This window comes from Charadrius vociferus, unplaced genomic scaffold, assembly GCF_000708025.1.
Source record: "Charadrius vociferus isolate BGI_N301 unplaced genomic scaffold, ASM70802v2 scaffold433, whole genome shotgun sequence".
Taxonomy (NCBI): Eukaryota; Metazoa; Chordata; class Aves; order Charadriiformes; family Charadriidae; genus Charadrius; species Charadrius vociferus.
The window spans coordinates 1225694-1244041 of NW_009647846.1; the positions used below are offsets into that span (position 1 = coordinate 1225694).

General features: G+C 43.3%; 1 protein-coding gene across 1 annotated transcript in view; it reads right to left on the reverse strand.

Annotated features, from left to right (window-relative positions):
- CRBN (cereblon) overlaps positions 1-10479 on the reverse strand; it is a 31443-nt gene extending 20964 nt beyond the window's left edge. The window contains exon 1 of the mRNA XM_009882880.1: positions 10320-10479. Coding sequence (XP_009881182.1) covers positions 10320-10479 — 160 coding nt within the window. The remainder of the gene's footprint in view (positions 1-10319) is intronic.
- Between the last annotated feature and the right edge of the window lie 7869 nt (positions 10480-18348).

Consider the following 18348-nt stretch of genomic DNA (forward strand, 5'->3'; position numbering starts at 1 on the left):
GAGGAGCCGGCCATGGCAGAGCTGGGCAGAGTCTCCCAGTGCTTCTCTCCACAGCGGTTCGAGCCCGAGCCCCGTCTTTTGAGTCGGGAGAGGGGATGGGTGTGAATAAAATCCACAGTGGATCACCTTTCGGGTACATGGCTCGAAGGAGAAACCCTAAACACAACAACTGGATACGTGCAATCCCAGCGGAGGTCCCTGAGGGTGACCTGATCTTGCCGATGGAGATGCGTGAGCGGGAGAAGAGCCGGGGGAGCCGCGCTTGGCGCGGTTGACGTGGCCGGCGTTATCCATGGGACGGAACATGGTGCCTCTGCACTAGCGGCGCTGCTGGGCCCCGCCGAGCTGCCGCAGCCCGTCCCACCGCCACCGCACCGTGCCTCGGGGACGCTGCTGCGAGGACACTTGGGAAGGGCTTCTAGCCTAATGCCCGGCAAAAGCGGTGCTTGTGCCTCGGAAAAACACCTGGGCGGTTGGCAGAGGTGCATCCACAGCTTGGATGTCTTCCGTAGCGCCAAACCTCAGGTGTGCCCCACGTGGCACTTGCTGTGCCTCCCTGCTGCACGAGTAGAGGTTTCCTCTCTTTGAGAACTTCAGATTTTTCATAAAAATCATTTTTTACTCACCAAAAGAAAAAAAAAAAGTGTTTTGTAGCACTGCTAAAAGAAAATGGTTGAGATTTGTCAGCTAGAATGGCAAAGTGTTGTCCTGGCGTGAGGTTGGTGCAATCACCAGAAACGGTCCACAGGATGCAAACCCAGTTGATACGCCCCAAAAAAGTCCGTTCAGTGGGGCTGCCTCTGCACTGCCCAGCTCTTCCACAAATGCTCTAACTCGTCATTGTATATTACCTTCCCCTTTAAAAAAACAACCAACCAACCAAACCTGTCGTATGGCTCTGGGACTTCCCCCTTTGTACTAAAATGCTTACTTTTTATTGCTGTTGGCATTAATTGGAGACTGTTACAAATTACTAAATCCCATAGAGTGCTCCCAAGCATTTCGCAGTTCCTCAGTATCTCAGCCCTGTTTGCTGTCTCCCAAATACGGCCTTTTTCACAGGGCAAAATTCTGTACTTTCTGCTCTCTTTTCAGTTCAGCAATAATATTCTCCCTGGACCAGTGACAGAGTAAATCAACGATTAGCCAGCAAGCAAAATACTAATTTATTTTTTTCAGCATTAAAGTGGTTTAGAGAAATAAATTTTAAAGATAAATAGCAGTCTAATTTCCTTACCAACATGGGTGAGAAATTTCAGAATACTCGCTGTCTGTACTGAGCTGAATATCTCTTCAGAGCAACAATCAATATCACATTTGCCCAACAAGGAATGTATCATAAACGTGCCTGTGGTGACACATTAAACATTTATAAGAACACAATAATCACTTAAATGATTAAGTTATGATTCCATAACTTTTTCTGCATCATCTCAGTATAATAATTCTAGGGTATTACATCTGTTACATATCCCATAATAAAAAAATCGTATGTTTTTGTTGTCAGGCTGGATTGCAGTCTGGCAAACTGAAGTATTAAAAAAGTATTAAAAAAATACGAGCCACTTCTCCAAACCCTGCGATTTGATTAAAAACCATTATGCTAAATATTTCTGGCTTCTTTTGATAGGCTAATCTATTTTGATTTCTGCTGGTTTTTTTACTTAATTGCTGAGGGTACACTTAAGTCACGCTTTTAAGCTCGTTTCTGGAGTCTTGAGGGACAGTACGGCTACTGAGATTCTCAAATAATTCACATGACTGAAGAAGCTGGGTTTTTTTAAGGAAACACTAAATAGAATACTAATCATAATAAAATGATGAGTACTGGAAACTCCAGGACCAAAACCCAAGAGTTCCCTAGTTCTTATTTTGGATGATATTGCATCTCTTTATGACCTTAACGCTGCTAAGAGCTATATTTGTGTGCTAATTCTCGCTAGTGCCTTAAATCTAAATCCAAAACTCCCAGTTGGGCATTAACTCTAATTTAGTCTCCGAGTATAAATTACAGACATTGCTCTCCACCAGCCCTTCCTACAGGGGCACAGTGAAGACACTGTGACGATTATTCTTGAGATATGTGACCTCTGTTAGGTTACATGTTACTGTCAGGATGTTTATATTAAATGTGCTGAAGTATGACTAGTTTTTAGGTTAGAAAATACATTTGACACATAAATATTTACATTTATTATCACAAAAGGCAGTCTTTAATTTTAGGAGTGTGAGAGTCATTAATCTTACACTTTAATCCATCCCAACATGTGGCGTGTTCCCAAACTGGGACTGGAATCACTGGAAGCCGTTTCCTATTCTTCCAGCAGTATTAGCCCCAGGTCAGGTTAAAGAGAGAAAGCAGACAGTTGTAGGCTGAAGAGCAGCCTCAGTTGCTTGTGTAAATAACTTGTGTAAATCCCAAGTTGCTGTATTAAATTTGGTGAGGGCAAGTATATGTATATCCCAGAGTACGGTAGTTAATCTGGTCAGTGCCAATCTGTCTGAAAGTAGCCCAAATTACTGTAATTTAGATGAAGTCGGAGCACTTCAATATGATGAAGGGCTTTTTTCTTTTTAGCAGCTGTTTATCAAAGATACACACAGCCAGCTGTGATGAATTTTCATTTTGTTTTAGGAGTGCTGTTTGTAAGAACGTTGATTTAGAAACAAAATTTAAATACCATGCTACCAGACCTTGTGGGGTTTAATGCCCAAATTCCTGTTGTCTCTCAGGTATCTTGCAATTGATGGTTGGGAATAGGCGCCAAGTGCAAAGCTGCTGTTGGTTAAACTCTTAGTAGTTTAAGAGTCAGAGAACGTTAATCACCTTTCCAGAAGAAAAAACACAGAGAAGAACACAGCAATGGGTGGAATTTCATTTGGTGTTGCTGAGGGTCATACCCGGGCTGAAGAAATCCAAGGCTTGGGTGCTGGTTACCGGAGACGACTACGTTAATTATGGGAGCAGTTCTCAACACAAGATGTTTACAAACAAACAGCAACCTCCCACATGTCACTCGTCCATGCACGCGGAACAGAATGTATGGTCGACCAAAAATATGTCTCTACCCCCCCAAAATATATCATTTGGTCAGTTTGCTATTTAATCACAGTACCTGTCCTCCTGTGTTCTCCGCATACACATTCCTGTGCCCACTTCCCTACTATCACCAGGAGGAGAAGTTCTGTGACTGGTAAGAGGATAAAAGAAGAGGAACTAACAGGAGCTGTACTGACAAAATCTTCGCTGTGTGAAATGCCAAAGCTCATTTACATCCCTCAGCTCCCTCCTGTTTTGGTACTAGCTGAAAGAAAATAAGTTGTCAGAATGTATAAGCAGCCAATGCACTCCCTCTTTTCCACCTACATACTTGAATTAAGTGGAAAATTAAATGAATTTACTATATTGCTGGGATAAGAGGCACTAGATGGTGCTGCAACATACCTTTTTGCAGATTTTGTTTCTTTGAGAGAATTTATCAGTCAGCTGTGCTGCACTGTCAGCTTTGGGATATCTATTTTTAGGGGATTCACAGCAAACAATGGAAAAGTTTGCTCTCTGACCCAATCCCTTTAAATTAGGTTTTTGTGTGTTTCTGCAACATGCTGTTTTGACTACTTCTGTTTAAAATGTAGTCTGTATAGTCTAATTAAAATAAGAAAAGTCCTGTGTATGTATGCCATTGATTTCTACTCTGCCAATAAATTGGCTTGTTATACACCCGAACTCGCTAGTTCTAGGCAGAACAAAGTAATATGTCTAAGTATCTCAAAAGAAAAAATTACTCTCAACCTTTAGATGAGTAATTAAATACTGAAAGGAAGAAAGCTGTTGCAGGACAAAAAGAAAATCTATACTTTAGACATGAAAAAAGTTACGATAAATATATGAAGCCATCTTCATACCAACAACCAGGTTCCCAACACTAAAGACGTTTGCTATCGCCCAAGAAAATTCCTGGCTTTCAAAGTCAATCAACGCACATTACCAGTTGAACTTATTACTCGTTTTTTGACAATTTTGTTGCGCAAATTAGCAAGCTGTGCCTGGTAATGCAGGTGTTACCTGCCCACTGCTGCATGGAGCATGGCATTCGACCGAGCGCCGAAGTTGGGCACAGTACTTCCACTCGAAGGCGCTGGCACACACTCCCAGTAAACAGGGAAAAATTCCTTCTTTTAATTGTAAAACCAGAACAGATCCTAAGCTGCCAGCTTCGTGTACAGCAGGTTATCAAATTTGCCATCCTAAAACTACAGAGTTGTCCGTTTCAATATTGAATGTACTCTAAGAGAACACAGAGAATGGGGAAAGGCAATTCCAAAAGCAAAAAAATCAGCGATGGACAGGAGAGCTGTTCTAGAAATAAGTGTGGTTGGACACCACTTGTGAAGTTAAAGAGCAGCAGATGACTAGTTTATCATGAAGCAGCTAATACTTGTTTCAGTTGGCATTCTAGTGGGAACAGGGCATATTTACGACTCTTTTTTTTTTAATATTTGCTGCCTAGGTCAGGCTAGCGTGACAAATGAGCAGCTCTGAATATGCAAAAAGCTTTCAGACAAAGAGCCTATTAGCCAAACATGCCTATTACTATGCGTAGAAGCAAATTCTCTTGCCAGTGAACTCTCGCCAAGTAACAAACTATTTGGCATGTGTGCAAAACCCATATTCAACACAAGTGACAGACAGCATGGGATAGAAAGCAAATGTGACTATAAACAGAAATTTGGTTCAATAAAGAGAATAGAAAGTGAGGCAAAACTCCATTTTAGGTAATGCTAGCTGAAGGGTATGCCAAGTCAAAGAGACCCCGCGTCCTTTAGGTAGCCTTTAGGAGTATTGCCTCTACATAAATCCAGAGCTTCCAGACAGCTTAGAGATGAGTGTACCCTTCTGAGAAAAGGGGCCAAGACCTGTTCCTGTGGGACTGCTGCTCCTACAAACAGAGCTGTAAATCAGCGTCGTCGATGGGCAGCTTTACAGTTGCTGATGTAAATTAAAGATGGGCCCCAAAGCCAGATCCCGAGCTGCTCCAAACCCTTCTGTGGCTGTGGGGAACTGCACGTTAAAGGGACTGTCAGAAACGCCAGTGGGCAAACCAGCAGGAGTGTTGAGCAGAGCTCCAGTGACACCATGCTGATTTGAGAGCTTCAAAGGCACAGATTCTGGCAGGACTTCCTTAACCTGCTCTGGATCCACTGTGATTCGCACTGCTCCTGGGCCACTGGGAGATGTGTCCGTAGCTCTCAGATGGAGGTTAGCACGGACCTGACATGTCTACACCTGGTGTAAGCTGCAAGGAAGATTTATCAGAGATAAGGGTCTGATATTTCCTTTAATTATTTTCATAACAGAATTTTTGGTTGTCTTTGTGTTGATTAGGTGGCAAGATCTTTAGCCAGCACAAACAAGAGTAACTCCATTGAGTCTTACCAGCCATAACATTTCTTTTTCTTTCCCCATTGTTCTTACTGGATCTGTCAGCACCCATCTTAGCAAGAAGATCAATGTATATATAGTTCTAGACAGTACTGCCGAAGAAGATCTCACCAGCCCTGTCTGAACAGTTTATGTAGAGCTCACTGCAGCAATCCCTTCTTACAGCGAGAGCACCGTCGGTTTTATACCTGCATATATTAACCAATGGAGACAAATAAATTGTTTGCATATATTATCTAAAGTAATGTGATTGGTTTTATACACATTTAGATAGATGTAACTAGTTAATAAATCTGACTTAAGTTTAAAATACAGAGTACTAAGTATAAGTTAAAAGTAGTATCTTTCTTGCACTGGTAAAGAAAAATGCTGCTTCCATTATTCATGCAGGAAAATCACTCAGCACTCAGGAAGGTTCAGAGAAGTTAGTATGGCAATATTTACAACAGTATTGCCCTTAATCTTGGGGAAAACATTCTTGATTCTGTTTGAGGCTTTTGCTGGCTTCACATGGCTTCAGTTTGTCTCGGGGAAGACATCTGCCTTGACATGTTCTTTACCATCTCCTGGTGTGAAGCTTCAGAACATTCACACTCTGAAAGAAACCTCAGGAAACCCTTTAACGGCTTTTCAGCCACTTTGAAGAACATGGGAGACATGAAAGAGCTGGAAAATCAGAGGGAATCTGGCCTTACAACTTGTATTGGAGACACCAGCTATATCCAGCTCATACCAGTCTGTAGCATAACATTGAAGCTGTCACCTTCATGTGGCTGCCCCATCCCTGGAGGTGTTCAAGGCCAGGTTGGACGGGGCTTGGAGCGGGGTGGAACTGGATGATCTTTAAGGTCCCTTCCAACCTAAACCATTCTATGATTCTATGTCACACACCAGTGTCAGCCGTGCAGATTGATGACAATCCCAGTCTTGCTCTCGTGGCGTTTCTCAGCATGGGAACCTGTGACTGTGTCCTCCTGGTACAGCTGAGTCCCTTCGGGAGGGTAGTTAGAGCCTCGGAGAGGTGCTCGGATTCCCCTGCTGCCCCACGTTTAAAATCCATCCAGCTGTCAGGTTCGTCTCTGTTGGAAGGAAAAAAAGGATCCTGCTGCCAAGTGTATGCATAAGGAAACCTCTGTCAGATAACCTCTCTCATGTACAAAACTACTTACTGAGTAGTATTTTCCCTTTACTAGCATAACCGTCACGTTAAGAGGATTCCTCTCGCTGAGAGGAATCGCGAGGAATCTAGTGAAACGCCGCACTGACTAACAGCTTCAAAGGACTTCAGGTAAAGTGACGGTGAAAACCTCCGCTGGGAATGGGAGCAAAATATACCTTCTGAAAAATGGAAATTCTCACTCTGCGCAAGATGTTTCAGGTGTTTGATTACCCGTCCTTTCGGCGTACTAGCTGAATATTCAGCTGGCATCAAATTAGCTCTCAGTTGTGAGTTTGATTGTGTTTGTGCATTCAGAGTGCAGACTGCGTGTGTGAGTGCAAGTCCAAGAGCTCTGCAGGAATGTGTGGGTTGATATACCCAACGCGGGTCCGAGACTCCACGGAGGAAGTAGTTGTGGCAAAACTCATTAATAGGATGTCTCCATTGCAAAACTTCATAAGCAAAAGCATAAAACAATTCTTAAAAAAATCTTATACATATCAACTCTATGATTTGTTTAATACCCGCAATATCAGATAAAGCAGAGAGATCGAGGAAACACATGCTAATAATATACACAGTGATACATAAAAATGCAGTAATCATATTTTCAGCTGTTATCTAATTACAGAGAATGTAGCACTGCAGAAAAAAAATAGCAATTCAGTCCTCAGAGTTATCACACCAAATTTTCACCTTGTTTAAGGGCAGATGCACACTGATTCCAAAAGGAAACAGATGTTTTCAAACCATCACAGCTCGTTTAGAGGGATAATTTCCTGTAAATAGTAAGGTTATTAACATTATTAGTTGAATATCACTATCTTTCAAGCATGAAAAATTCATCGAAGTAGAAGTTCTACTACTGAAGTCCCACTTAGGATTAATTTCCTTCAATGGCTGAGTTTTTAAGGAGATTTTCAACAATATATTGTATTTTGTTGGCTATTTACAAACCAGTTGAATTTCTACAATGTTCCAAATCACCGTCAGCTCTACATTTTAAAGGGCTAATACTGACTCAAAAATTGTCATTGATTTCACAGTTCACAAGTTTTAAGACCCTGAAGAAGCCAACAAACTCTTCCACGAGGAACTGACCTTCATTTGGTGACCTATCATTATCAATGGCAAATAAGAGTAATAACAATCAATACTGAGATACAGATTAATGAACTCCAGTCCAAATTTCCAGGTAAACACCCATTTTTTGCCCCTTTTTCATTCATTCTATTTCATGTAAATTGAGTATTGTAGGTTTTTACAGGGGTTAAATATATATTGTCTAAGTATGTATCATACAGGTAGGCATGTTTCTTTCAGAGCGTTTTCCAAACAATGGACTTTGTACATATAACTTTTTTGGTATTTAGTTGAACAAACTAGAATGGAGGCCAATTCATTTTGTCTTTGCCTGAATTTCTGAAAATTTTCTTGTTTTAAATTTTCTGTTGTTCTGCTAAAGTATCTTACCACCCATTCCATGTCAGGGAAGGCAAATCTAAGGCACACAAGGTGTGAGCCTGCTAAACCACTGCTAGATTCATTTCCAAGGGCAGGTAAAATGTCATTCCACTGTTCTTTTGAAAATCATGCCCCCAGCACCTCTAACATAAGGAAATGAAAAATGGAAGAGAATATTAAGCTAAATGGCCTTTTGGAAAGATGGAGTGAAAGCTATACAAATGATGTATTGGGGGAGGTCAGCTAAATGCTGTGTTTTCGGTGATTTCTTTATGTTTTCTTCTTTCCGCAGATAAGTAGGGATTGAAATAAAAAGAGGCCCGAATAGCAATGTTTTCACTGACGTGATCATTAGGGTCTGACACTCAAATGGAAGAAGACTAGCCATTTTATAAAATGCAAAATGGAATAATTCCCTTTTAATGTCCTATTTATTAGGAGCTGAAGAAGGCTTAGTTAGAGAAAAGAAGCCTTGTTTCCCCTGAGTGCATGGATCACATCTAATTGTATTCAGCCCAGACCGGCCACGACAGCGAGAGGAGCGAGAATCAATATTGCAACGGAGACGCCTTCCCCAATACATTTCAGAGATGTTTACTGTTCATGAGAAAAAGGTACTTTCTGCATAAGTAGTCTAGAGACACAACAGGATTTTAACCCTGGCAGCCAGGAACACAAGTTTAGAAAGTTGATGGAAATTCATAGGTTTCCATGTCGGAAACACTCCAAGTGCGCTGCAGGTGACTTACTTCATATCAAGTGCTTCACACCTCATGCTAGGACCCACTGGAGTAACTGGTTTTAACAAAATAGCATTGATAGGACAAGGGGGAATGGTTTTAAACTGGAAGAGGGGAGATTTAGATTAGATACTAGGAATAAATTCTTTCCTGTGAGGGTGGTGAGTCCCTGGCGCAGGTTGCCCCAAGAAGCTGTGGCTGCCCCATCCCTGGAGGTGTTCAAGGCCAGGTTGGACGGGGCTTGGAGCAACCTGGGCTGGTGGGAGGTGGCCCTGCCCAGGGCAGGGGGTGGAACGAGATGATCTTCAAGGTTCCTTCCAACCCAAACCATTCTATGATTCTATGATAAATGGTTCAATGGTTTCATAGTGCGTCCACTCTCTTGCTCTTTCCAACTATTTTATTTTTGGGAGCAGTTTTGCAACATTTCCCAACAGAGCTTCTAAAAGCAGTGGATTTGGGGATATTTTTAGGGAGGAGCTCCTTTCATTTTCAAACCCAGCTGTAGTTAGTACAAGACCTTCCAGCTGCCTTAGAATGGGTCAGAAAGGGACAAGTTGTATGGGGAAGAGCTTTGCTGATCTCAAGGCATCTGGGGGCTAATTTCCAAGGGAAATTCCAGCTGGCAACTGCTGCAAGAGTCTGGGTCCCTGAGTCCATCAGAACATACAAGTGGGTAGGAAACAAGATTAAAAATGTAGTCCAACGTTATTTAAATCTAGCCAAAATACTGCAGTTCTGCATTCCATAATCAGTTAAATGTATGCACTCTTCATTCGTTGGCATTCGCTTGGAAGCTGAGCAATCACTGCATGCAAATAAACCCTGCACTCCACTTGAAACAATAGTCTGCAAAAGTCATATTCAAACAAGAAAACTGCTACATTAAACAGACCTGCTGTTAGTTATCCCTGACACATATTGTCTGTAACGTACATATAGCAAACACCGCAGATCTCACAGCCACTCTTGACTAAATTAGATTACAATGTTGACGGTTTTGTGAGTTAAAAAAGAACTCAAGGATGCCGTTCAATGGAGACATTAATTTAAATTATTACAGTGCTTTGGTGAAGTCGTGCTCTCTGAAGCTGCTAGGGGAGCCTTCCTTTCCAACGGCAGCTTGGTTCCATGTAACACCTTTAACGGTAGCCTGGAGGAGGCATTCTTGTCAAGTGCACATCAAACCGGGGGGACTAGTCAATGCGCTTTTAATTCCGAGAGATTTGAACAGGCTGGAGGAACAGGCTGACCACGAACTTACAAACTCAACAAGAACGCAGGCAAAGCCTGGCGCCTGGGAAGGCGTGATCCCTTACAGCATCTCAGGCTGGGGCTGGCCAGGGGGGAAACAGCCCTGCTGAGGATGACTTGGTGTCCGGGGGGACGGCAAGCTGAGCCGCAGCTGAGCCAGCCCTGGCAGCAACAACTGGCAGCATCCCAAACTCTATCAACCAGAGAACAGCTCAATGGAAACGCTTACCCTCCTTTATCCAGCCCTCCTTAGACTCACCTGGAACGCTGCCGCCAGCCTGGGGCTCCCCGGCACAGGCAAGCTCAGCGGGAGCAGGTTCAGCAAGCCGGCCAGGGTCCGGAGCGCGCGAGGACCAGCCCTGCACGGCTGCCGATGCCACAGTAGTGCTGGTGATGCAGCATGCTTCAAATCCTTGCATCGAGGCAACAAAAGAGGTAGAGAAAGTGTTAGTTTCCATTAATGCATTCAGGCATCGTTTACCAGAGACAGAACCAGCAGATACAGTCTGTAGTCTAATATTAGAGCTGCCACCTTCATGTCACACACCAGTGTCAGCCGTGCAGATTGATGACAATCCCAGTCTTGCTCTCGTGGCATTTCCCAGCATGGGAACTTCTGACTACGTCCTTAGGGCACATGGATTTTTTTTTCTTTATGGGCAGTTTCTGTCTTGAGTACTTACTTGGGCTAGCTTCTGGAGCAAAGGCAATCACAGGCGAAGAGATCCAGACACGTTTGGAATATTTCTGTTGTTGTGGTTGGACTCATTGAAATTGTGAGCTGCCATCAGTCAAATAAATCAGCGGTTTGGAGAACAGCATAAGCAGGGAAACGAGCAGCTCACGAACAAGGTCCTGGATGTGCAGAGATGAACACTGAGATAGCACCAGAATTTTTAAGCAAATTCCTACCTGAGCAATACAGAAGGAAGCTGGCAGATGATTAGCGGGAGACAAAAAAAAGTACCTTCAAGAACACTGCTGTTGTAAAGGATCAGAAATTTTATCATCTGACCAGCCACATTCCTGAGTTGCCCGAAAAAGGATTGAGCCTAAAGACTGTACATAGGGTGACCGTCTCGATTTTCTGAAACAGAGTCAAAGGCAAAGAATCTATTCCATTGACAAAATCATGAAATTATTAATAACTGCATGCATATAAGTTCAGGACTGAATGATATCAATTAAATTTAATTAACATCTGTGCAATGCTTTGAGGGCATAAAATGTCATGTAACTCTAAAGAATTCTTAGAATTAATCCTATTAATCCTATTTTTAGGATTTATTAATCCTAAACCACTTTTTGCTGCATTAGCACACTGCTAACCATGAATATCTTCATAGGCAAAGTCAGGTGGCACTCCAGAGTTTTAGGCTGATTGGTAATTCTTTTGTATGGAAAAGTAAATTTTTTCCTGAAATCAAGTTCCCCTTGAAACTGGCAGTAATGCGCAAATCAGTATTGATGACATTTAAAAAATAACCATATTCTTTGTATCGCTATCGATTCTAGCAGGACTGACTAAAGAAAGGATATCCATAAATACACCAAAAAAAAGAAGAATTGGATATTAATGTCATCTTTCATCATCGTAGGCACTAATATGGCTGGGAAGTATTGATTACCTTAAAAGCCCCTAATAACTAAAGAACTATTGGCTTAATATTTTCTCTAATCCCCCATGAAATTTTACAGTAAGTCCTGATGTATTTTCTGTTAAGGGTTTTAGGGCTGAACTATATCATGTACTTATCTGAAGTGTCAGCTCTAAGGCTTATACTGCAGTTGATGAGAACTATGTTCAAGGTGAGTAATGACTCTGAAGATTTAAGTATGGTTTCAGGGACTTTGGAAATAGATACATCTCCTAGTCTATATTATTCTACAACTTTTGTCTTTTAAATAATCTTTATAATTAGGGGATAATCTAATATAAATTTATTCAATGCAAACATCGGTCCTGTTCATAATTACTCAACCACAGCTGTTCTGAAAATTCCCTCATCATTGTACAAGTCTCTCAACAGCCTTTTTTATCGCTTCTCATTTTCCTATCACTAACACACTCACAATCTAGTTTTCTAAAACTCCAATGAGTTGTATTTATCGAAGTTAAATAAGGGAAAAATGAAAGAAAACTTACCCAAACATCTGGAGTCTTCAGATCCCATTAAAGTGAGTGGATTATTATTATTGTTGTTGTTGTTATTATTCTTATTAGTGTTGTTGTTGTTTTGCATTTCTAGTTTACTGAAGGGAAGGTTACCTGAAAGGTCCCTTTACATCTTTACTTTTGCTGTGGTTAGTACCAGAGTATTACAGACTCCAGCCGAAGGCATGGACACTGAGCTGAGTTCTATACATTTCAAGCATGTTTACAGCAATACCTTTGAGATATTGCTACCTCCAAGCTAAGGAGGTATTAAGGATTGCTAAGTCCAGAATTACGAGAACATCTCTTGCTTTTTCAAAAAGGTAGAAGACTTTTCAATTTAGAACTAGTTGAAAAAATAGTATAAGAGGAGAAGTGCAATGATCGAGCTCCTTCTAACTCACGTCCTCACACTCGAACAGCCTCACTGGGTTAACTCGCATTTTCCAAGACCTCTTTATAGAGTGACGGTGATGCATAAAGGGATCCAGCAAAGAATAGACTTTTTTTCCCTTTTCCTCCAATAAAACTAAGGACCTCTCTGGATCCCATGAGTTACATCTAGTCCTTAGTGATTGTTTTGGCTCAATGCTATAATCACTTATTATCGAACTATTTTTATTATAGGAGCGGTCTCATTAACGCAAACGGGTCAGCCTGAGCGGGTTATTCACCTGCTTTTTTGCAGGGCCAAGGCCCAGCTCCTCAAAGCCATTTAAGCACCTAAATCCTACTTAAGCCCTGTGTCCCCCCGGGTTTCATCGCCCCTCTGGCGGGGTTGGCATGGTGGAGGCACAGCTCACACTCGCCGCCGCGGCATCGCCTCCGTCGCAGGGTGGGAGTCCACGCACGCACCGTCCCGGCGAGGAGGGGATGCGCTGTGAGCACGCACCCTCCCTCACGCGGAGGTCAGTGTGCTCTATAGCTCTGCCCTTAGCAGAGCAGTCAGAGCACACCACCTAATTATTTTAATGACTGGAAATGAACTGTGAATTTCTTAAGAGCCATTGAAGCAAAATGTTTGCAGTCAATCTACCCACATTAATAACAGACCGTTAGAGATTGCTGATATCTTTAACACGATGAAGCACATCTGCTATATTTCCCTAGTCAATATTAGGCCGAGCGTTAAAATATTGAACCTTGGCTTGCACCCTTCTGAGGAGATAACTGAAAAGGACAAAAAAGGAGTCAAGGACCGGCCTGAGCCCCCTGCTCCTCCTGCGGCAGCTCCCGCAGCGCCGAGCGGCACTGGCAATGCCGGGCAGCTGTGGGATGCTCTGCTGCCGAGGGCCCGGTGTGTGTCCGGTGGTGCACCGTGTCTCCTCCAGACCCATGGTTATTGCTTTATCCCAATTTGGCTATTGCTGCTCTAACTGCGCTGCTCATTGTTGATTGGCTTTTTCTTTGTATATCCAAGGAAATGCAAGTCTGGAATATAATCAGGAGGATGAGACGCTACAGCCCGTGTTTGCCAAATAGTTTAGCGAGTGTGAGCACCTCCATTGAGAGACAGAAGTTGAAGCAGCCTTAACAGACAATTTTCAGGCAGTTCTGAGCAGCCACGTAGAAAGAAATCACCTAAAATCATGATTCGTTTTTAAAAATGCTGCCCGAGCTTGAGTCCCTTTAAAAATAAAAATGTCATTATTAATTCAGGGAAGTTTTCATTCAGTCACAACCGCTGGCATGCACGTTTGGGACACGCAAAGGCGTAACAGCGTTTTGCCCTGTGTTTGGGTGTCAGAGCTGTCTCCGGCGTGCCCCGGCAGAGCCGTCCCCGAGCCGGGGACATTGCGCAGTGCCCCGAGCGCGGGGGCAGAGCCCTCCACTGCCACCAACCGCACTCCCTCCTTGCGGAAGAAGCATAACGCATATCAGATTGCAAATGGAGCAGAGATTAAACACAGCTTTTAATGGCTCTGCAAACACATTTGAGAAAAACACCAGAGCATAAACTCATTATTCACCACCAAATAAACTCCTTTTTTTTTTTTTTTTTTTCCCCCCAATATGGTCTGCTTGCGTTCAGCTACAACACTGCCTCTGAGGGTATCTTCCCACAACTCAGGCAGTATTGTAGTTCCTTAGTTTATCACCATATACGCATTTTTGCTGTTGGACATCAAATGGACCAGAAGGTTTGTCACAGTGCATTCGGAGTGCTGCTCCTGACCGCGGGTGATACCAACCGCAGAAGCCCTCCAGCTCGAAGAGTGGAGTCCACACGCCGCAGCCCGGCTCTAGGTCAGTAATTAGCAAAGCGTTCAAGGGATTGACTCTTTTTTCTTCTCTGCTCCAGAAATCCTTGGAGGACATCATGTTCCTCAAAGGCACTAGTTATTGGAAAGGATTTAGTACATCTCCTCTCCAAGGCTCTGCCCGCTGGGAAGGCCACAGATGCTCAAATTTCAGACTGATGTGTGATCAGTTTGATAAGGTACACAGCAGCCTTTCTCCTCCCTGATTAGACGTCTGCTCAAACCCTTCTGGAGAGAATATTCAAAATGAAAAATCAGGAAAAATGACATTTCTTCGATGCTAATAATTTTTTTACAGGTCATCTACCGGCACTCAGTGCTCTCCCACAGAGCCACAGCAGTCGTGTGGGACCACGTCCCCCCGGGAGCACAGAGCCCTCTACAATTACACCAGCAGGAAAATTCACACATGTGCTGACCCCCTAGTAAAAACTGCCAGTTTTAAAAAAGAGCCAGTTTTAATGAGAAAGCATTGGTGAGAAAACCTCTGTGCATCTACACTGCCCTTCTCTGTGCCCTCCTATGGCTGGGCTGCAGCGGCTCTGTTACGACATGGGGATCGGAGCTGTGCCCCTACAGTCACGCTCTCTGAATTTTTAAATACTGAATAATTTAACATCTTAGTTTGGTTATTGAAATAGTATTGTTTTGCTCGCGTCATGCTATTTAAGTTTAGCTTGGCCCGCTGTGCAGGCACACGGCTGATGCCAGCCTGCCTCCGACCACTGTTCCAGTGTCCCGGCTCCCCTAACCAGTCTCTTTAATGGAAATAATCATTGCTATAGCCACCGCTACATCCACTGCACCCTCCGGGCTGCTGCGTGTCCAACCGACCCCTGCAACGCCTTTGCTTAGGCAGCCAAAAATCCCAAGGTTTGGTACAGGAGCGCAATACTTTCTCCTTTAAGTAACGCCGCGTGTGGGCCAGGGAGCGCCGGCGCATTCCCTGGCTGTGCCCATCACTCACAGAGCATCGCTTCTCCGGTGCTGATAAACCAAAGAACCAAGATGAATTTCTCTTCAGTAATTTTCGTTTTGCCCATTACCGCGTGCACAATATAACATAACTGCACATTTCTTTGTGACTCAGAAATAAGGAATTGTTTAGATGTTTATTAAACAACGGAGTTGAATGAAATTAGTTGCATTATGTTGTCTGGAGTATGAAACTTAATTGGAAGACACAATGATTTACTAAAGTTTGAAACACCAAATGGGTTTTTGAGTAAGTTAATGACGACTAGAATCAGAATGTAACTGTGGAAAATGGAAATTTTATTTTAATTCCTACTGAAGTACTTCTGTAAATGAGCTTGCTCTCGACTCATTGTGAGAGGTTTATCACAGCTTGGTTTGCTGTTACAAATTTAAATGTTATCCAAGGGTACGTTAAATACGGCGACCAGATCACATTCATCACAGGACACTGGAACCGCAATTTAATTTTTCCAAATAAAACACAAGAGGGGAGCAAGAGTGGCAACTGGGAAGAATTTCCTGGGCACGGAAGATGAAGAACGGCAGCTGCCGGGTAGCTGAGGAGCAGGGGCGGCCGGGGGCCCCAGCAAACCCCACGGCTTTGCTCCCCGACACACACACAATGGTTTTTATAATGTAAATGCAAAATATCAACACTGTCATTTCAGAAAAGCCAGCGTGGCATTTTCAGAATATGTTTCCACCTCCGTCTTCTGTGCCCGCACTGTTTTCTGGTGCTGTGGGGGATTTTTTTCGGTAGAGGAGGCACATCTGCAGAAAATGCCAGCGTGCTCATTCCCTAGAATAAAGACAAATAATAGGAAGGCATCCAAATTCTCTCAGCAACAGTGGAATAACTCCACAATAGCCCACAGAGCCCAATGAACATCGCGCAAAGCTAAAACTGGATTTATACTGCGCACAGCGGAAAGGAAAATGTGTGCCATTAACAGGAAAGCTTAAATCAGCGCAAGAAGGTGGAAACGTTGCTTTTCCCACTGAAATGCTTTTGAGCGTGATTGCCAAGAGCTCCAAGTGCAGAAGCCAGGCAGCCACCAGATGGTGCAGGTGGCATCTCCGGGGCTCCTCGTGCCGAGGTGGGCAGAGCCTGCCCCAACGCAGCAGCAGTGGTCGCTAAATGGTAGGGAGAGAGCTGATGTTTATTTTCAGCATCCTAGGAGTATTTCCAGCAGTGGAGCATAATGAAGAAAAAAAAAAAAAATTGGGAAGGAAAGAAAATAACAGAGAAGTGTCTCTGTATAATAACTGCTCTGTCACTGCTTGCAACGTATCTCACATTGGGCTGGATGCAACGTGGAGATGCTGCGCTGACCGTGCTTTGCCTCAAAGGACCTTCGCAGGACACGCTTGTTTTATGAGGGCATAGAACTGAACTCTCCTGACTTTTTTTTTTTTTTAACCAGGATAGCTAAAATTTTTGCAAAGACATTCTTCTTGTTATCAAGAGATGATCAAATTCCCCCATCACATCATGCCAGGAAATATAATCGTTTCCTCAGCAACTTCCCATCCTCCTCCTCTCCCACAGAAGAGCCAACCTCCTCCTCTTCCACCTCCTCCTCCTCCTCCTTCTCTTCCATGAAAGATGGGGAGCCAGCTGGCATTAAGAAAAGAATGCCATTTTCCTTCTCTCTTCCTCCCCACCAAAACATTCAGGAGTTTCAATTTTACTTGTGTTTTCTACCACAGGTTTGGAGAAACTCCTTGCTGGCCGTGAGCGCGTTACCTGCCCCGGGAGCAGGGGATGGTCCCAGGAGAGGGTGATCCCGGACGGCAAGGATGTCAATCCAGTTTGGCCGAGTTAAGGACAAGATCCTCTCAGCATTTTATTACAATCCTTTTTTCCCCCCCTTCATTTCCTTTTACGTCTCTCTCCCACTGATCTCTTAATCCTTGCGCTCAGCAGGTTGTTTATTGTTTATCTAAACATCTCCTACTGTTGTCTAATATTCCCTTCCAGCCCTCCTTAAACATTTGGCTTCTCCCGCCCTTTCTTAGCATAAACCACCCCAGGACTGAATTACATTGCAGTCCTTTCAGTTTAACATCTGCTTATTTTTCTCCAGTTGCACTTCCACAAAGTACTGTATTTCAGAACAATCTTGTAGCTCCAATATTTTGCTCCTCTAACAAACATGGAGCTCCCACAGAGCTCTGCCGAGAGACATCTGAACGTACTACAGGTGTAAAGATCACACCTTTCCAAAACCATCAACTCTTACACAACTGGAAATTAAAACTATTACCATCCTTTGGGTTATTTCGTCTTCAGTCAGAAATAGACTGCTGTTGCAAGGGGATTATTCCTAAGATAGTGCTATCTGCTCGTTCCTCTTCAAGGACGGAGAAAAGAAAAGATTATGCAATGCTATAAGCTCAAAATATGTGGAAAAGGGAAAAATAACAAACCTGAAACATTTGCAAGTGAAAACATATCATGCAATTCAAATTCCTCTAGAATTTACAAAACAGAAAAGTTGTCAATTGTCACTCCAAATTTCTCCTTACATTTCATGGTTTTCGCCCCCACTTCCAAACCTCCCCCAGATTCCCAGTACACGAGGCAGCGGGCCGGGATGTGCCGGTGAGCGCGAGTGCCCCTCCAGCAGAGCCAGTTCCACCCAGGGGATGACCGAGATGGGGAATTACGGCCTCAGACCACTGACTGGTCCCCTCCATGCAAAGCACAAACTGCCCTCAGACTGAAACGTGATACAGTCACACTGGCCGGAAAGATAACCTGTAATTTAAGGAAGCATAATCTGGGGTGACAAGGTTTTATAGGGACCTAAATAAGTCTTGAAATTATATCTACTGCATTTGAAAGTCCCCTCCATTAAACTGCGTGACTTCCTTTGCTCTCACTCCCATTA